Below are 21,950 nucleotides of genomic sequence, written 5' to 3' on the forward strand. Positions count from 1 at the left end.
CCACAACCTATGGATTCACTTTCAAGGGCTCTTCATTTCATGTTCTTGATATTTATTGCTTGTTTATTTAGTTATTATTTTTATTTATTATTATTACTTTCTTTTTGGCGTTTGCATAGTTTTGTTGTCTTGCTGCCATCTTTAGGAAGAAGGTAAAGGAGGCTCAGGACCCACATCACCAGGTTCAGGAACAGTTATTACCCCTCAACCATCAGGCTCTTGAATCAAAGGGGATAACTTCACTCAACTTTACTCCCCCCATCATTGAAATGGTCCTACAACTTATGGACTCACTTTAAAGTACTCTTCATCTCATGCTCTCAATATTTATTGCTTATTTATTTATTATTATTAATTTTTTATTTTGGTATTTGAACGGTTTGTTGCCTTTTGCACGCTGGTTAAATGCCCAAGCTGTTACACTCTCACCTTGATTCTATAATGATTATGTGTTCTATTATGAATTTATTGAGTTTGCCCACAAGAAAATGAATCTCAGGTTTGTGTATGATGACATGTATGTACTTTGATAATAAATTTACTTTAAAATTTATTCTGTACTCTGTTGTTAGTTTACCTCAGTTATTGTTTCACCTTATTTTACCACCTCAATACATTGTTGTGATGTATTAAATGGTATGAAGACAATTTCTTCCACTGTACCTTGATACAATAACAAGTCAATTTATCATTTCAACAGTAATTATTGGAGAAAAGTCCATGGACCTCCATATCAAGGACAATGCCAAAAATACACACTGCAAACCTCATCTGCTTACATTCTGTCCAGCATCAATGGTTCATCATGTCACTGCATATAACTCCTTACATCAGAAGCATGGAAACTAGGTGCAGTATAGCACAGTACAGGATCCTCAGCTCACGATGTTGTGACGATGTTTTAACTTACTCAAAGATGAGCTTAATGCTTCTTTCACTTGTCTTTCAACCCTTTGCCTGTTGCTTAAATGTTCCTAATGTATCTACCTCTACCACTGTCCCTGGTAGCACATTCCATGCACACACCTCTCTACGTAAGAAATCTTCCTCTGACTTTATGCTATACTTTCCTCCAATCACTTTAAAATGATTCCCTCTCATATTAGCCATTTCCACCCTGGGAAAAAGGTCCTCACTATCCACTCTATCTGCGCCTCTTATCATCTTATACACCTCTATCAAGCCACTTCTCATCCTGCTTCACTTTGAAGAGAAAAGCCCTAGCTTGCTCAACCCAGCCTCATAAGACAACAGCATCCTCATAAATCTCCTTTGCATCCTCTCTGAAACTTCCACGTCCTTAAATTGAGGTGAACAGAACTGAGCACAATACTCCAAGCAAGACACATAGAATGCTGCAGGAACTCAGCAGGCCAGGCTGCATCTAGGGAAAAGAAAAAACAATCAGATTCCCTCTTTTCAGGCCTTTTATCTCTTTCACTTATCATCCCAGCCCTTTACCACACCCTTCCTCCTTCACTGGTTTCGCCTATCACCTACCACCTATCACATCTTCCTCCCCTCCCCCCACGTTCTTGCCCTAACATCTCATCTTCCTTTCCAGTCCTGAAGAACGGTCTCAGCCTGAAACATCAACTGTTGACTCTTCACCATAGATGCTGCCTGGCCTGCTGAGCTTGTGTGTGCTGCTGCGATTTCCAGCATCTTGCAGATTTTCTCCTCATGATACTCCAAGTGTGGATTTATAGGGTTGCAACATTACCTCATAGATCTTGAACTCAGTAGTCCCCCACATAAGTAAGACCAACACACACACACACACCATACATGTTCTCAATCACCCCATCAACCTGCACAGCAGCTTTGAAGGATCCATGTCTGGCTGGAATCAGCATTGACTTTCTGTGCTACTCTCTGAAAGGTATACTTCACATTCTTCTGCTCCATTGTATATTTTCCATAAACATTTTTCTTTTACTGTGTGTGTGTGTGTGGATCAAACATTGATACATAATGGGTTTTCTTTAAAACAGTTTGATTTGTGTGTGGTCATTTATTCAGTGGATTCCCACCAAAGGTAGACTAACATGGAGTGGTTTCCCAGAAAGACATCGAATATTTTGGTTAATAAAGTTCCTACATATCTTTGTGTTTATTCTCACAAATAAATATGAATAATAAGAGCTTAATACATCCACTCAAATCATTTTGTAAACAAACAATACAAAATTTAAAATCTTAAATTTTTCCAACAAGCTAAGCAACATGTATTAACAATTTACCTGTCCCTTAGGACTTGTTTTTTGTTGACAGGCATCTATATTAGACTTACCATAGCAGGTCCTTCCATTCTTTCCCAGAGAGTAACCAGCATAGCAACTGCAGACAGGCATCCCTCCAATCAGTGCACAGCTTTGGTCGCAATTCATGTTCAAACATGAGGGTGGGTTTCCTGTAAAAGCAATTCACAACTGTGACTTCTTTCGATTACCAAAAGAGAAAAGAACAAGATACTTCATGAGGGAATGTGTGAACGAAGAGCAAAAGATTTTGTGAAACTGTCACACGAAAGGAAGTTGGAAAAGAGCTTAAGACCTTCAGTCAAATATTTTCCACAAGGTCCAGTTGATCACTTGTTTCTGTGTTAAACACTCATTGACAAAACCCAAGCAAAGACTATGAAATGACAGTTAAAGTGATGGGTTTAAAAAAACCTAACGTTGCAATAAATATATGAGCTTACAGATTCAAACTCTGAGGGAGAAAATAAGAGTGGCAAAAATTAATCAAATAAAGAAGTTATTTGAAACCATACTTTTCTCCTCTGGTTCCTTAATCACCTCCACCTCCCCATGGTCATGGCTCACACTTGGTCTACAAATGTACGGGAAAGAAGTTGTTCTCCCTTCAGGTAAAGACTGCAAGGAGGGAGGCCATCAAGATGTGAAGAGTGCCCTCTTGGACACAGCACTTCAGCAGGTTCAAGAAGAGGGATATTATATGCAGAATAAAAAACAGAGACACACATAAAATGTGCTTCTCAGAAGTCAAATGCTCAGATGTATAGAAGTTAAATGCATCGGGATGTATAGAAGCGGTTTCCAGTGAGTTCTGGAGCTGTCTTTTACAGTATCTCATTGTGAGTTATGTGGACCTTTAAATAACAGTTAAACTTAAAAGGTTAAAGTACAGGGATGTTGCCTAGATTAGACAGCATGGCTTATGAGAGTAGGTTGAGTGAACCTGGCCTTTCCTCCTTGGAGCGACAGAGGATGAGAGGTGACCTGATAGAGGTGTATAAGATGATGAGAGGCATTGATCATGTGAATAGCCAGAGGCTTTCTCCCAGGGCTGAAATGGCTAACACGAGGGGGCATAGTTTTAAGGTGCTTGGAAGTAGGTACAAGGGGGATGTCAGAGATAAGTTTTTCACACAGAGAGTGGTGGGTGCATGGAATGCACTGCCAGCGAAGGTGTGAGAGGGGAATACAATAGGGTCTTTTAAGAGGTACATGGAGCTTAGAAAAATAGAGGGCTATGTGATAGGGAAATTCTAGGCAGATTCTAAAGTGGTCGGCACATTGTGGGCCGAAGGGCCTGTAATGTGTTGTAGATTTCTATATTCTCTGTTATACTCCTTTATGACTGTAACTGCCAAATGACAGCTCTATTTAGAAAGTGGGAACTCCATATCCATTGTTGGCCTTCTTAGAAGCCAAGATCATATTCAGCATGCACACTCATGTCCTGCCTTTACAAGTGAAGAATTTAATTATTGTTGTAGATCTTTATTTTATGTTCTCTTACATTTATCTGTTTCATTTAATCCAGTATTTCTTTCCTTCTTTATCTTGCTTTTTATGAAGTATTTCATGCTGATTACAAATATTCAACTTTGTGTATTTTCTTTAGCTTACCCATATTACAGTCAGGATTCTCTACATGAAACATCTAGACTACTGCTATAAATAGGAAGAGTCCAAAGTACAGACATTATTTAGTTGAGAAAGAACTTCCACAAACAAGAGAAAATTTGCAGATGCTGGAAATCCAAGCAATAAAACGCTGGAGGAACTCAGCAGGCCAGGCAGTTTCTATGGAAAAGAGTACAGTCAATGTTTTGGGCTGAGGCCCTTCATCAGGACTGGAGAGAAATAACTTTGTTGATTTCCCTGTTCAAGCAAACCGCAGACCACCAGGGCAGCAGATGACCATTCCACACATCTAATTGGTACCAAAATCAATGAGTTCATGTCTGATCAAAGTCCAAAGTAAATTTATCATCAAAGTATACATAATTCACCGTGCGCAAGTTGAGATTCATTTTCGGAACACTTCAGAAAGGGCGGAGCAAAGTTACGATGACGCTAAACGACGACTCCTTTGCTTGCATCTTCGGAAGCAGCTCTATTTCTATTTTTGATATCTCTTTTTTCTTCTTTCAAAGTTCTTTTGAAGACCTTAACCTGGTGTTACACGCTGAATTTGGATCTTTGCGGGAATGGGCCCTGCTCTCAGGGCTTCTTGATATGCCAAGGACATGGCCTGGAAGACTCGAGCACCTTCAGGTGCTGGATTTTCGTGGCTCTGGGGACGGGCTGGTTCTAGGCTGGTGCCCCTGACTGAAGCATTGTGGGAGAACACGGAACATTGGAGTAGCGGGTTAGCTGCTGTGGGCTGTGTGCCCAGAGGGCTGCTCCTGTCTGGGGTCTACTCTCTGGGCGCAGAGCTTGGAAATAAGCGATGAAACAGACTTTTAACATCGAAAGTCAGTGAGTTGTTTGTTCTGCCTCTCCCCTCGCTGTGAAATGGAGACACCTCTTTTTCCCTTATTAGGGAGAGAGAGAGCCTGTGGTATGTCGAATTACTGGGTGAACAAGTAGTCTTGGGGGTACTGCAAGCCTGTGTCTTTATTGATGCTTTGCTGCATGTTTGAGTGCTCGGTGGAGGGTGCTGATGATTTTTACTGGTGGGGGGTGGGGGTTTGTTGCTTTGTGGTTGCTTGTGTATGGGAGGGAGGAGCTGGGGGGGCTGTGGGGTTCTAACATTTAACTGTCATTCATTCTCTGGGGCACTCTTCTGTTTTCTTGGATGTTTGCAAAGGAAAAGAATTTCAGGATGTATATTATATATATTTCTCTGACATTAAACGTACCTATTGACCTATTGATTTTCTTGCAGGCATTTACAAGAAAAATAATGAAATACAATGGAATCTACAAAAAAAGCATACATAAACAAAGACTGACAAACAACCCATGTGCAAAAGACAAACTGCAAATAAAATGAGTTGTAAAAATGCCCTTGTAAGTATGTCTGTAGATTGTAATATTAGCTTAGAGTTGTGGTTCATGACGTTATCCACACTGGTTCTGGAGTTTGATGGTTGTGTTTCTTTCTGAGCATGGTAGCATGGGACCTAAAGCTTCTGCATCTCCTGCACAACTGTGGTAGCGAGAAATGAACATGACCTGGCTGATAGATGCAACTTTCTTATGGCATCGCTCCATGTAAATGTACGCAATGGTGGGGAGGGCTTTGCCTGTGATGGACTGAGCTGTATCCATCACTTTCTGTAGTCTTTTCCATTCCTGAGCATTGGTGCTTCCATACCAGGCCATGAGGCAACCAGTTAGTATACTCCCTGCTCTGCACCTATAGAAGTTTATCAAAGCTTTTGATGACATGCAAAATGTGTGCAACTTTGATGAAAGTACAGGTACTGTCATTTCTTCTTTGTAATGACACTTACGTGCAGGTCCCTGGATTGATCCTCTGATATATTAACACTAAAAAACGTAAAGCTACTGATGCTCTCAACCTCTGATCTCCTAATGAGGACTTGCTCATTGCCCCCAGCTTCCTCCTCCTGTAGTTAATAAATTACATCTGTATTCTGTAAACTAACTCCATATTCCCACTATGTTCCATATATATGAAGGCCATTAGTGAAAGGACGTTTAATAAATCAGATTTTGATTCAGGTCAAATGCTATTTGATTAGATGCCAGTCTTCAGCAAATTTGATTCACTCCATGGGATATCAAGAAGGGACTGAAAGCACTGAAAAGGGAAGGAAGAGGGGAATCAAAATGAGGTGACTCGTAGATAAGAATAAGAGAAGGGGCTAGTGAGGAGCCAGAATGTGGAATGGATAGAGAAATGGGGAAGGGGCAGTAATGACTGGAAATTAGAGCAATCCACGTTTGTGCCATCAGGTTGGACTCTACAGATGGAATATGAGGTGTTGCTCTCCAATTTGAGAGTGGCCTCCTTGTGATGTCGTTACCCTCCTCTTCTCATCTGCCCATCACCTCCCTCCCTTTCTCTTGTAGTCCACCATTCTTGCCTATTTCTTCTTCTTCTTCAGCTTTTTATCTTTTACCCCTATCACCCTCCAGCTTCTCACTTCATCCCCCTCACCCTCATTTGACCAGCTTGTACCTCTTTCCTTCCCATCTCCTTTTTCTGGCTTCTACCCCCTTCCTTTTCAGTGCTGATGAAGGGTCTCGGCACAAAACATCAACTGTTTATTCCTCTCCGTAGATGCTGCCTGTCCTGCCAAGTTCTTGTGACTATATCTTCTTGGTTATTTTCCACACCTTGGCCTGAAATTTTGACAACTAAGCTACATAGACTCCCAAAACCTTTTGAAGCTTTACTGTTTCATGCTTTTCACTTTTGAGGAGATATTGGTGCTTAGAAATTGTATCATATGGTACTGTTTTATTCAGCACCATGCAATCCAAAATCCCTGAATTAATTGCACAATCATGAAATTTATTAACACATCTCCAGTCATTATCCATGTCAATATTTCCAATGTTTTCCCAGTGATACAGTTCTCATATACTACATGTTTCAAACATTTACAGTGAGCATTACTGTACTTAAGGCTCGAGAGAATGAGTATCTGAAAAGTCAGGGAGAAAAATGCTGCAAAACACACCGTTTTTCTCATTTAGTTGAGATTTAAAGGACTTCTCTGCTGACATCAAGGAACCTCAACAGGAGCCCAAGAACTGACAAAAGGTCCAAAAGCACTTACATCCACTGTGATGAAGAGTTTTGAGAAATATGTCATGAAACATATCAACTTCTGCTTGAGGAGTGACTTGGATCCACTCCAATTTGCCAAATGTCACAATAGGTCAAAAGCAGATGCCATTTCATTGGCTCCTCGCTTCCAGACAATGAAGATGCATACATCAGGATGCTCTTCATTGATTACAGCTCAGCATTCAACATTATCATCCCCTCAAAAACTAAACAGTGAACTCCAAGAACTAGACCTTGATAGATCTTGGTGTAATTGGATCCTCGATTTCCTCAATTGCAGTCTCCAGTCAGTACAGATTGGCAAAAGATCTCCTCCACAATCATCATCAGCACACATGTACTACAAATCTGGACACAAAGCCCCCTATTCTACTCACTTTATACCAAACACTGTAGCTAAGTACTGCTCTAACTCCAAATCTAAATCTACTGTGACACCACTACTGTTGGGTGAATCAAAGGTGGTGACAAACTGGCACATAGGAGGGAGATTGAAAATCCGTTTCAATAGCGCTACAACAACCTTTCTCTCAATGTTAGCAAAACTAAAAAGCTGACTATTTGCTACAGGAGAAAGAAACTATAGGTCGATGAGCCAGTTCTCATTAGAGGATCAGGAGTGAAGAGGGTCAGTAACTTTCAATTCCTTGACGTTGTCATTTCAGAGGATCAGTCCTGGGATCAGCGTGTAAGGGCCAGCAAAATGAAGGCTCAAAAATGCCTCTACCTTCTTAGACGTTTGTGTAGATTTGTCATGTCATCTACAACTTTGACAAACTTCAATAGCTGACAGTGGAAAATATCCTGATTGCATCATGGCCTGGGATGAAAGTACCAATGTCCTAGAACTGAAAGCCTACGAAAATTGGTGAATAAAGCGCAGTCCATCACAGGAGAAGTCCTCCCCACTATTGATCTACGAGGAGTTCTACCACAAGAAAGCAGCATCCATCATTAAAGACCCCAACCATCCAGGCTACGCTCTCTTCTCACTGCTGCAAAGGGGAAGGAGGTACAGGAGCCTAAGTTCCCACACCACCAGGTTCAGTAACTGTTATGTCCCTTCAACCATCAGGCTTCTAAACCAGCGTGGATAACTTCACTCACCTCAGTTCAGGTCTAGTTCCACAACCAATGGACTCACTTTGAAGAACTCTAAAACTTGTTTTCTCTGTATTATTTATCTATTTTCATTTGCACAATTTGTCTTCTTTTGCCCATTGGCTGTTTTTCAGTCTTTGTGTGTAGTTTGATTTTGTTATATTGTACTTCTCTTTTCTACTCTGAATGTCTGCAAGAAAATGAACTTCAAGGTGATATGCGTGAACATAGACTGTATGTATTTTGATAATAGTTACTTTGAACTTTGAAAAGATTGCTGAAAGGTATTCCAAGCACTCACTGCTTGGTGATACTGCTTAATCCAGTACTTGACTGCAAAGCACCTGTCTTAATCACGTGTCAGGTAATTCTTCCTTACTAAACCAACTCTCCTCATCACATTGTTTATCCTGCCATTATTGCCCAATCTACACTAGTTTATAAGTATTTTGACAAGAGGCAAAGATGTAGAGACCTATTTCGGGGAGGGGGCAGGGGAGCTTCTTTTCAGTTCTTCTTCATGGTCCTACTTTGACAAAGAATATTGATTTAAATAAGCGTTGAGCTATAGTGAGTGGATTAGGCCTGAGTCAAGTAACACTAGAAGTGGGGGAAGACAGTGATCTGGCAAGCTGCCAGAAAACTAAGCTTAGCTGTATTTTGGGAGGCATCTACATGAAGAGGGACAGATAAAAATGAGACAATGAGCTTTCACTATATTCTGAAAAACCTGAAATCATTTTGTCCTTTTGTACCGGACAATGCAGTTACATTTTCAGCAGGAAAGGATATAGAAATAATGGAAAATATTTCTGCATTGAGATTTCCCACCTTCTCTCGATCTCAGTTTCTGCCCATCTCAAACAAATGATCAGTGCCAAAAGGGGAGCTGACTGCAAACTCATGTGCACAGTCAATTTTTTGTCAATTGCCTGTAAATGCTTCCCCCTAGCACCTTGGTGAGAAAGATGGAATTAACTTTGAGAAAAGAGAGAATTACGAGACCCCCAATCAAGTGTTGTCAAGTGAATATTATAGATGATACTTGTTTGTTGGGACAAAATATTGGGAGTTTTATTCCGAATGTGGCAGTGCCAAACCTGATCTGGAATGTGTGAAAATGTCAATATAAACATCTCTGCCATAGATCCCTATTATATACTTATCCAACTCCAAGAATATCTGATTAGCTCAGTATAAGGATAGTGCCAAAAATGTGGTTTGCTCCCAGAAACCACCTTTCAGTCTATCTACTAAGACAGGAACAGACACTAAGCAGAATGGTAAGTAAGTTGTAAGATGTTAAAGACACACAGGGCCCCAATAAATCTGCATTTTCAACTGCCAGAGGAATTATTTGGTGGGAGTGTTCTCACCAGTCCCAAAATATATTCTTGAGAATCTCTGAAACAAAACAGCCAGATGTCAAGGGAGATATTCATAAGCGAAAAAGATGAAAAGTTGCCAGGATTTAAATATTGAATTAATTGGAGCATAACACATTAACACTTTCTGATTACTGCTACCCTGACCTATCTGACCATTTATCTTCTTGTCAGAATTCTTCCTCTTTCCAGAAATACAGCTACTCATCCTTTGAACAGATCTATTCTGTCTTAGTTGACAGGGAGTTTTTAACTATTGAACAACTACCTTCGATACTATTCAAATATAGTGTTCTGAATTCTGCTGTAAAACCATGAGTGCTCACAGTGGCTGAGGAACCAATTCAGCTGCAGTTTTTTGTGATCACATGAGCAGTTGAACATGGAAATCAGTGCCTCTGCAAGCCTTAAGGGAGGTAGCTCTTAAGATAACTACATAACTCTTTTACATTGTTGCATATAGATTCAAAGCTTCATAAATTTATTATCAAAGAAATGCATCCATACACAACTCTGAAATTCATCTTCTCCAGGTAGCCATGAAACAAAGAAAGAACATGAAACTCATTCAGAGAGAAACATCCAATCCACCCTCACCCCCTCCCTGCACAAAAATGAACAACATCCCGATCATCAACCCCCAAAGCCCCTCCTACTGCACAAAACAGAACAGGAAAATTGGCCTCCAAAAATAACCCCTCCCCCACAGAAAAAACTAACAGAACACAACATCAACCCCTCCCCCAAACGGTTGTACAAATGTATTCTACCTTAAGCTAGAGAAGGGACATTGGAAGTTACAGATGCCCATCATGATGCAGGTAATTGGTTCAAACACCAGAGATTTCTGGTCCTAGGTTGCCTGTGAACCAAATTTCCTTGCAGCCAATACTATATTCAAAAGATCAGCATTTCGGTAATAGAGCATTCTTGTTCAGAAAATGTAAACTATGATTTACACTCCAACAACAAGAGAATCTGCAGGAGAAAAGGCATCTGTAGGCACTGAATGATGATGCCATGATCATCATCTGCATCCCGTCCCGCTTCAGCAACCTTGATCAAATCATCCACAAATATTCATTTCACAGGTGAAGATGGTTAATTTTTTGAAGCACCCAAGTGTTCTGGCAGCCATGAAAACACAGCTATCCTTGTGAGAAATCAAATGAAAATATTTAGGTAACACACAAGATGTTGGAGGAACTCAGCAGGCCAGGCAGCATCAACGGATAAAAGTAAGTAGTTGATGTTTTGGGCCAAGACCCTTCATCAGGACTGGAAAACAGAGATGAGAAGTCAGAGTAAGAGGGTGGGGGGAGGGGATGAAGAAGTACAAGGTGGTAGGTAACAGGTGAAACTGGCAGAGGGGGACAGGGTGAAGTAAAGAGCTGGAATGTTGATTGGTGAAAGAGATGAAGGGCAGGTCATGTGGGAATCTGAAGGGAAAGGACAGATGGCCATGCAAGAAGGGTAAGGGAGAGGAGAACCAGGGGGAGGTGATGGGCAAGTAAGGGGATACACTGAGAGAGGGAAATGGGAATGGGTAATGGAGAAGGGGGGCAGTTACCAGAAGTCTGAGAAATCAATGTTCATGCCATTAGGTTAGAGGCTACCCAAATGGAATACAAGATATTGAATGAGGTCACACTCAGGTTGGAAAAGCAACACCTTATATTCTGCTTTGTTATATATTGCATTGAACTGCTGCTGCTAAGTTAACAAATTTCACATCACATGCCAGTGATAATAAACCTGATTCTGATTCTGGTAGCATCCAGCCTGATTGCATGACCATCAATTTCTCAAACTTCCAGTAGTTGTTCCCTCCCCAATCCCATTTCACTCTCTCACTGTATCTTCTTACCTACCCATCACTTCCCTCTAGTGCTCCTACCCCTTCCCTTTCTTCCATGGTCTTCTGTCCTCTCCTATCAGATTCCCCATTCTACAGCCCTTTATCTCTTTCACCAATAGACTTTCTATTACCTTGTTCCTCCCTTCCCCCACTCTCTTACTCTGAGTTCTCATCTCTTTTTTCCAGTCCTGATGATGGGTCTAGGCCCAAAACATTGACTGTTTACTCTTTTCTATAGATGCTGCCTGGCCTGCTGAGTTGCTCCAGCATTTTATGTGTGTTACCTTGATTTTCAGCACCTGCAGATTTTCTCCTGTAAGTGAAAATGTTTGCGGGCTACATATTTCCAAATTCTTTTAAACCAGGTATACAGACAACTGAACAGTTGAACATGAACCAACATGTAAAATATCCAAGTAGAGGCAGGCTTTGGTGTGGATGCTATGGCCCGCTGATGGGCAGAGTTCAGGAGGGTCATTGTCATAGCAATCAACAGTTCCAGGCCAAACAGTCAGTCACCCCCAGGTAGTGTCTCTTGCTCATTTCCCCAAAGCTGCTAGTGAGAATTGTGTATCAGCAACTGATTAGAGGTCTTGTGGCAGTTTCCCGTTTTACAATAAAAAGAAAAAACTGCTTCTATTAAAAGAATCCTAGGTGTATCTTTCATTTCTCTCTCTTAATGACAATTAATTCATAGCTTGGCACTTTCATCTGCAAACTCAGACCCTGGTGGCCAGCTGCCTTCAGAATCACAGGAGTTAGATCATGCCCTGTTGATCACATTTTTCGATCTCTCCCAAGAGAAAGTGCAAGAATATCATTTTGCAGACAATATTGAGCTAAGCTGCAATCCACAATATTAAAATAACCAAATAATAACATTCAAGGTCAGCAGGTTTTATTTTGGTCAGTCATGGTATAGCCTGAATATAGTAGGTATGAATAACCATCTTCAGGAATACATGCTGACCATTTCAGCTGGTGGTGTAGTGGCAACCACACTTGACTTTGAGGCAAGTGGTTCTGGGTTCGGATCCGGCAGGCCCCATGCACACTTCCCATCCACGTTGGGTTGAGCATCAAGCTAGCAATTTGGTCTCATTTTTAAAAAAACAACAAATGCCGAAGAAATGGCAACATAACCGCCTGCGGCACCACAAGGCATGGAAAGGAACAAACAAGCATTTCAAAGGGCAGCCGTAAAGGCTTTTATTGGGTCCAGTGGCACACTTGAGCCACTCAGGGCAAGGATTGCAGGTTACCTGTCTTAAGGAATACTCATGAAACAGGCAGGTTTCATTGCCAGTACTATAGTTTCATAGTGAATTGACAACATTACTACTTATTTTAAATCCATTTCCCATTCCTGACTGACAAGTCTGTCCATGCCTTTATCTACTGCATGTTGAATATGCTTAACACATATCAGAGCAGGGGCTCCCAACCTTTTTTTATGCCATGGACCCCTACCATTAACCGAGGGCTCCATGGACCACAGGTTGGGAACCCCAGATAAGAGGAAGAACACTTCATATTCCACTGTGGCGGACTCCAACCTAACGACATGAACATCGATTTCTCTAACTTCAGGTAAGCACTCCCTTCTGCCCCCACTTTGTTTGCCCTCATTCCATTTGCCCCATCACCTCTTCTCTTCCTCTGCTCCACCCTCTCAATCTGCTCATCTCCTACACATTCCTCTCTCCAGTTCCTCTCCTCACTTCCTTTCCTTTATTCCATTGTCCACCATCTTCTCTTATCAGATTCCATCTTTCAGCACTTTGTCACTTCCACATATCGTTTCTCAGTTTCTAACATCATTTCCAAACTCCCCTTCCCCCTTCACCTGGATTCACCTGTCAGTTCTTGCTGCACCCCTGCACCCACCCTTTTATAGTAGCTTTATTTATAAAGATAATGAAAGATTTTTTTAAGTATATAAAGGGTAAAAGAGAGTTGAAGATAGATATAGGACCAATAGAAAATGACACAGGAGATATTGTAATGAGAGACACAGAGATTGCAGAGGAACTATGCATATTTTACACCAGTCTTCACAGTGGAAGACATCTGCAGTATACTGGACATTAACGACTGTCAGGGAAGTGAAGTTTGTGCAGTGAAAATTACGACTGAGAAGGTGCTCAGGAAGCTTAGTGGTTTGAGGGTGGATAAATCTCCTGGACCTGATGGAATGCACCCTTGGGTTCTGAAGGAAGTAGCTGGAGAGATTGTGGAGGCATTAACAATGATCTTTCAAGAATCAACACACACAAAATGCTGGTGGAACGCAGCAGGCCAGCATTCCACCAGCATTTTGTGTCTGTTGCTTGAATTTCCAGCATCTGCAGATTTCCTTGCATCTTTCAAGAATCAATAGGTTCTGGCATGTTACCAGATGACTGGAAAATTGCAGATGTTGCTCTGCTATTTAAGAAGGGTGGGAGGCAGCAGAAAGGAAACTATAGACCTGTTAGCCTGACATCAGTCGTGGGGAAGTTGGAATCGATTGTTAAGGATGAGATTACAGAGTACCGGGAGGCACTTGACAAGATAGGCCAAAGCCAGCATGGTTTCCTGAAAGGGAAATCCTGCCTGACTAACCTCCTGCAATTTGTTGAGGAAATTACAAGCAGGGTAGACAAAGGAGATGCAGTAGATGTGGTGTACTTGGATTTTCAGAAGGCCTTTGACAAGGTGCCACACATGAGGCTGCTTAGCAAGATAAGAGCCCATGGAATTACAGGGGAGTTACTAGCATGGGGGAGAACTGGCTGATTGGCAGAAAACAGAGAGTGGGAATAAAGGGTTCTATTCTGACTGGCTGCCAGTTACCAGTGGAGTTCCACAGGGGTCGGTGTTGGGACCGCTGCCTTTTACGATGCATGTCAATGATTTGGACTATGGGATTAATGGGTTTGTGGCTAAATTTGCCGATGATACAAAGATAGGTGAAGGAGCGGGTAGTGTTGAGGAAACGGAGAGCCTGCAGAGAGACTTAGATAGTTTAGGGGAATGGGCAAAGAAGTGGCAAATAAAATACAATGTTGGAAAATGTATGGTCATGCACTTTGGTAGAAGAAATAAATGGGCAGACTATTATTTAGACAGGGAGAGAATTCAAACTGCAGAGATGCAAAGGGATTGGGAGTCCTTGTGCAGGATACCCTAAAGGTTAACCTCCAGGTTGAGTCGGTGATGAAGAAGGTGAATGCAGTTTTGGCATCCATTTCTATAGAATATAAGAGCAGGGATGTGATGTTGAGTCTCTATAAGGCACTCATGAGACCACACTTAGGGTATTGTGTGCAGTTTTTGGCTCCTTATTTTAGCAGGAATATACTGACATTGGAGAGGTTTCAGAGAAGATTCGCGAGAATCATTCCAGGAATAAAAGGGTTACAGTATAAGGAATGTCTGGCAGCTCTTGGGCTGTATTCCCTGGAGTTCAGGAGAATAAGGGGGGGATCTCATAGAAACATTCTGAATGTTAAAAGGCCTGAACAGATTAGATATGGCAAAGTTATTTCCCATGGTAGGGAAGTCTTGGACAAAAGGGCACGACTTCAAGATTGAAGGACATCCATTTAGAACCGAGATGCAGAGAAATTACTTTAGTCAGAGGGTGGTAAATCTGTGGAACTTGTTGCCATGAGCAGCTGTGGAGGCCAAGTCATTGGGTGCATTTAAGGCAGAGATAGATATGTTCTTGAATAGCCAGGGCACCAAAGGTTGTGGGGAGAAGGCAGGGGAGTAGGGATGACCACAAGAATAGGATCAGCCCATGATTGAATTGCGGAGCATACTCGATGGGCTGAATGGCTTACTTCTGCTCCTATATCCTATGGTCTCTATTTCCAGTCCTGGAGAAGGATCTCATCACAAAATGTACACTGTCCACTTCCCTCCATGGATTTTTGCCAGACCTGCTAAATTCCTCCAACATCGCTCTAGATATCCAGCACCTGCACTTTGCTTGTGTTACCAATAATATTAATTTTATATCCAACATCTATTTAATTAAGTTCCACAGGTGCTATGTTCAATGTCACTGAATCGTCATCCCAGGTAACAGGACTGTTGGCTCAGTAACTTCACCAGTGTAATCCAGCGAGAGATAGCACCATTAGGTAAGGTAATGGCAGGGATTGCACCAAAGCCTCAAGATAGTCAAGCCTCTCACATATTAGAGCTAATAACTTAAAGATACTGAATCAACAGAGGACCCAGGAGAGCACACACTCAATAACTGACCCAACAGGAAACACAGCAGAGCCTTATATATCTGTCATGAATCTGAAGATCCTAGAGCCTTCAAAAACCTCGGTGCAAACACCAATATAAAGCTATCAGATCAGCAGTGAATTTGAAGAACCCACACAAAGGTTCTAGCGCAGCTCACATGCAGCTTTGGTCTGACAGAAAACCTAAGAGTACCTGCACACTGGTACTAGCCAGGAAGGAAATCATGGGGGGGGGGGGGGGGGGGGGAAGGAAAGGCAGGAGAATCTGCCCACAGGTATTGGCTAAGCAGAAAATCTAGGAGGTCCACAAGCACCCAGTCCATCTGGAAATCAGAAGCTACACCAGGAACCAATCCAATAGGTGAAACCCCATCTTAGTAGTAAAGGAGAAGTGGCAGTACACAGCTACTGCTCCAGCCAGACACACTGATAAGCCCACTTCAGCTACCAAAGTGGCTGCACCTTGCAGGAAAGACAAAAGAGACTGCTAAAGAAAAACCTAGGAACTCCTGGGCCAGTCAAAAACCCAGGAGAGTCCATACACAGCTGATGTCTCCACTTTAACTCCTGGCTCGGCAGGAAATACAACAGTTCACACGACTGATGGTCCAGCAGGAAAACTTGGAGAGGTCACACACAACTTGGCGACTGCCCACCATCAGCGTGAATCGTCAGGGATTCCACTCGCAGATTCCAGGGCTGCAGGAGAGTTTGTACACATCTATGCCCAAGCAGCGATCTCAAAAGCCAATTCGCTAGTCCAGAAAGGAAACAGGAAGACCCAACAGATAGCTGGTAAAACAGCAGATTGCAGCAGAGAAGGACTTCAAGAGAAACTTAGAAATAGAAGAGTCAATAGACAGCAGGACAACAGCGGGGAAATAAAAACAACCAGCAGATGTGTCTGGACAATCAAAGACACAGTAGTAGCCAACATAAGCCAACACAGAGGACGGCATGATGATCACAACATACAGCTACTGGATTGTACAGGGGAAAATATCCCATACAGAATTAGCAGTAACTGAGGCCACAATATTTATTTCCTAAGGTGCAGGCAGCATACAAGATCCCATAATGAATCGTCAATAGCTGGCTCAAAGTTCAGATGAAAAATATTCATCAGCACATTTCCAAAACCCCCTGTAAACAGGATTTTACTGAGTCTCCGGAACACTGTACCTTTAAGTATGCTGGGATTAGTATATTCAACAAATGGGACGGACGCCTCTCGTTTGCAGACAGACCCAGTGTTGAGCGGCAAAGTTCTGGCTTCACAGATCATATTCCTTGTTTCAGTCCAATGTACATTGCTCCACTTTGTATGTGGCATTCCTGCAACAGACTGTTGGTATTACCACAGCGGAGAGCTTTTGCAAGCACACAAAACACACCAGAATGCAGCTGTGTTGAACTGCATGTAAGCAGAAGCCAAAACTAACTTCAAATTTTAGGTGTAATTTTTCTTTGAATCACATCTACTTTTTAACCAATTTTCATTGGAAAATAAAAGCAGGTGCCTGTTTCATTACAGTCACTGATATTTAGTCTGACTCTTCTAATTCAATGATGATTGCTTTGGTGTAACCCTCATTCTACACCCTGTCTGGCAGAATAATCTCAGTCAGCAAAATGACTTTCATCATCAATACTCTCATACTACAGGCCATCAATTTCCTGCATATCAAACATCAAACAAGAGATCTTATTTCTCAGAACCTTTCTAAAGCATGTCTGACAGAACATTATCAACACAGGCCTTTTTTACAGAGGAACTCCCAATCAACAGGATGCCTCCAAAATGCATTGTGTAATGGTTAGCACAATGCTTTGCAGTACCAGTGACCTGGGTTTTAATTCCTGTGCTACCTGTAAGACGAATGTACATTCTCCCCTTGACTGTGTAGGTTTCCTCTGGGTGCTCTGGTTTCCTCCCACAGTCCAAAAATGTATTGGTTGCTAGGTGAATTGGTCATTGTCAAATGTCCTGTATTCAGGCTAGGTTAAGTTTGAGGTTGCTGTGTGGCCGGGGGTGGGGGGGAGGTTGAAGGACCGGAAGGGCCTGTTGCAATGTGTATGTCAATAAAGAAATAAACAATGCCTAAATTAATACTCCTCTGAAGTAGATTGAAAAATATAGCAATATTCTTAATGGCAGTAGCTATTTGCATTAACAGTGGCCACAATCCAGAACACCGCTTCAACAGGCAGCCTCAAACCCTGGTGAGATAGGGACATGCCTGACCTAGCATGTGATGTCAGCTCTGGTAGACCTGCCGAATGAGAGCTACAGTGAGATCCAATGGCCAGGAAGGTGGTCCTGCAATGTTCCATGGAGAGCAAAGGACATGACAATACATAATAATAAAGATTATAAATTACAATTAATAGATATAAAAAAGAGTAAATCGGTTTAATTAAGTTGAGCAAAAAGAGGCGAAAGATATTGAAGTATTGTTTGTTCAGAATTATGATATTCCATTCAGAAATCTGATAGTGCAGGGGAAGATACTGTGGTTGACACATTGAGTGAGAGTCTTCAGGCCTCTGTACCTTCTCCTTGATAATTGCAAAGAGAAGAGGGCATGTCCTGGGTGATGGGGTCCTTAATGATGGACGCCGCCTTTTGAGGTACCACCTTTTGAAGGTGTCTGGGATGCTGGGGAGGCTAGTGCCCATGATGAAGTTGGCCAAGTTTACAACTTTCTGCAGTTTTTTCCAACCCTGTGCAGTGGCCCCTCCATGCTAGACGGTTAGAATGCTCTCCACAATACATGTGGAGAAATTCGTGAATGCCTTTGGTGAGATATCAATTCTCCTCAAAGTTGTTGACTTGTCATCAACAAAGGTGACTCAAAATATAAGTCATACTTTGAAACTGCACTTGCAAGGAATTTTCCATTGACTTAACTAAGGGTAACTTAGCCCCATCCACAAACAAAGAATTTTTAAGCATGCTAGTACAATGAAAAAGCTTAACTAAAGAGGCAAGCAATAACAACCCTGGTCTATTGTCAGTGCCAGTCATGGTCTATTCCACCATTCAATGGCCACTTGCTCCAAAGGTTGCCCTGTCATGCTTGCGTTTGGCTCCCAGAAGCAGTAGAGTGCCAAGGAAAGATGAATACATCTGCAGGGGACTCAAGACTACCTTTTCAATAGATCTGTCCTTCTCTGCACCAAATAATATCTGTGGATGTAGTTACTGAATGTAGCGATTAACAGATCTTGAAGACAGAATGCTTTCAGGAAACAGAGCGAGAGTGTAAAAATGATGCAACAAAACTGATGTCAACAAGAATCTAACGATAGTAGATATCTGAGCACACTGTCACCTGAGAGCTGATTTATTTTGGTATTCCCTGCATTAATATTTCCACCTTCAGCATTGTAACTCTGCATGCTGTTGGCAGCTTCCTCGGAGCTAGCTTTTTACAACTCAATATACAAGTAAAAATATTTACTTTATGAGATAAAGAATTTTTTTACACCTAATAATACTTGCTAGATGTCTCTTAAGGTGTTACTGAGCCATGTTTTCAAATGTTGTCATAGACAGGTGGGGGGAGGGGAGTGGGGCTAAGCTCCCTAAATGCTCCAAATGGCGTGCATCTCAAATAGCCTCTGATAAACAAGTTCAGCTTTTGGCCTTCACATGCGACTCAACTAATAAAACTGGTAAAACTGTTTCTACTAACAGCAGAAAAAGCAAAGGTGGGTTATAGGCATCTTAAAACCATCACTCCGGGTAGATGGGGCTCGTTAGCCATGGTTGGCAGCTCATCTAGGAAAAGGAAAACTGATCTGAAACCTCTGTTGCATGGCAGCTTTACCCACACGTTGGGAAGGCTTCAGGAGTAAACCTCAAGGAAAAATCCAGAGCTGGAGTCCCTAAGGCAGTACTACATTGAGTTCAACTCTGACTGGCAACTCCTGCAACACCGCTGGTGCCAAACTGTATCAGTCTCTGCAGCTGTTGCTTTGCATTCATCAGTTGCTTGAACAGGCGAGTCCATTGCTTAGGCAACAGCTTGCTCTTCATATCGTACTGTCCTGGCTTGCGTATCGCATAGACTGCTTGGACGCAACATCCAAGATTGACTGCAGCCAACAGAGGCCTCACTCACACAACCATGCAATCTAGGAAGGTTGAAGGTCTGATATGAGATTTATGATTTGTCCAGCTCGGTTAGTAGGAGGTACCCATGTGCAGATTGTAACGCTGAGAATTACTGCATCAATTCACAATGATTTTGTTGCTGAAAAGGAAAATGATGATTGATTATCTCTCTTACAGGAACCTATCTGTTTAAAATGTTAGAAGGATCTGACAAGGGAGAAAACATATTCTATCTAAAAAGCAATTCAAGACCATTATAATCCCAAGATCATGTGAAATAAGATCAAAATTATTTCAAAGAGAAATTAGGGGGTATTTCTTCTGCAGAAATCCTATTTCTCTCATTGAGAAGGAAATGAATGCTGAGGCCTGAAGGTTCAGAGTGATAGATGTTTATCATTTGTGTTCAGAGTGAGACAATAAACTAATACAGGATTTGGAACAAAGGTGGGCAAATAGAGAAATCGGAATTTCAGAGTACTGTTTAAAGAGCTAGAAGATTTTACTGAGTGTCCCTTGTGTAGGAAATGTGGAAATTTAGCATGCAGTGAGTAATTAAGATGGCAAATGGAATTCTGTCCATTAGTGTAAAGAGGTTTCAAATACAAACCAATGTTACAACTTAACAGTTTGCTGGCAAAAACAGGTCTAGAGTATTTGTACAGTTTGGACTCTTTGTTAATAAAAGGCTCAGGGATATACTCACTTTCCAAACAGTTCAGAGAAGATTCATTCAGTTGATATCTGGAAGGTATTATAAGGTGGAACAGGTTGAGACAGTACTCAGTGGAGTTTAGAATTCTAGAGAGGTGACCACGTCAAATCCTGCAAGATTCTGGAGGAATTGACATGTTACACATTGAAGGGATATTTCCCCTCATTAGTAGGGGGAGGAAGGTATGGTTTTCAGAACTGTAGTGCCAGATTCCAGAATATTTGCCTATTTGAGTTGAAAATGAGGAGGACATTTAGAGGGTAGGGTATAGTAGAATTCTATATCGCAGAAAGATGTGGAGGCTAAATTATTGAAGACTGAGACAGGCAGATATTGTTTGCAGTGAAGTCAAGGATAATGGGAACTGATAGCATAATGGAATGGAGACAGAAATGAAATCAGCTATGATTGTACTGAATGATAGAGCAGAATTGAAGGGTAATATTGTCTGCTCCTGCTCGAACTTTATATTTTTGTTTGTACTTAAGTGAATAGTGGAGAGCTGCAGGAACTTAAAGGCAGCTCCTAATTCCTTGATGACTCCAGCATGGCTGAGGTTCTGAAATTACCTTAGTTAGAATAAGGAAAAGTACCAACAGAAATGGAGGAAGTTTTTAAGTCATGCATGACAGAAAGATGTACATGTCAAGACATATAGTATCAACTAACAGAAACACTTCTAAAAATAAACTCTCTGACAGTAGTTTATCAAAAGTTTAGCATTCAGAATGACCTCTGTGTTACAATATATTTAATTGCACTATTTCCACTAGGGATGGTTTAATACGGTTGTTCCATGTGATGAACTCAGTTTCTTCCTGAGAAAACCTTGTACATTCAATGAAACTCCTAAATTAAATCCAGCTCCTTTGTACTGTTAACCTTAGTAATTGTTCCCAGTCAGCTGAATGCCTGCTATCCCAAGTTCAAGTCCATAATAATGTCATGCTTAACATCTCCTTCTATTCGGGATATTTTATAATGTGCTAAGGTATTCTTTTGTTCTTATTCTCAGGTATTTACCTTTAATTAACATCCAGAAGATCAGATCTCAGAAAGAATCTGGCCCTCACTCAACTAGCCTTGGCTATTTGGGCAGTTGTGTGACCAGCAACTCAGTTACGGCAAGATATATCTTTGGATAAGTCCACCCTGCACCCAGGGGAAAGTTTTAAACTATATTTTTGAATGTTACAGTTCTGTTGGCAAGAAACTAGTTCACGATGAAGGAAACAGCAGTTAACCTCTCTTTTGAAAAGGCTGCGTAGCAGAGTGGCACGGTGACCAGAATGGCTTCCTCCATCTCCAGCAACAGGGTTCAGACCTGGAATCTGGTGTTGCCCATGTGGAATTTGTACATTCTCCCTCTGAATACACAAATTTTCTTCCTCATTCCAAAGACATGTTGTTTGGTAGGTTAACTTGTCATATAAATACACTCGTATGTTTAGCGGGATGGGAGAATCTGCAAGTTGGGGCAGGGGGTGTAGGAAGATGATGGAAATGT

At 41.6% G+C, this 21,950-nt stretch overlaps 1 protein-coding gene across 1 annotated transcript in view; it reads right to left on the reverse strand.

Moving 5' to 3' along the window:
* The window catches only part of LOC140729473 (kielin/chordin-like protein), a 354,219-nt gene that overhangs the window by 228,798 nt on the left and 103,471 nt on the right, over positions 1 to 21,950 (reverse strand). The window contains exon 5 of the mRNA XM_073049248.1: positions 2,294 to 2,413. Coding sequence (XP_072905349.1) covers positions 2,294 to 2,413 — 120 coding nt within the window. The remainder of the gene's footprint in view (positions 1 to 2,293; positions 2,414 to 21,950) is intronic.

This window comes from Hemitrygon akajei, chromosome 6 (genome assembly GCF_048418815.1).
Source record: "Hemitrygon akajei chromosome 6, sHemAka1.3, whole genome shotgun sequence".
Taxonomy (NCBI): domain Eukaryota; kingdom Metazoa; phylum Chordata; class Chondrichthyes; order Myliobatiformes; family Dasyatidae; genus Hemitrygon; species Hemitrygon akajei.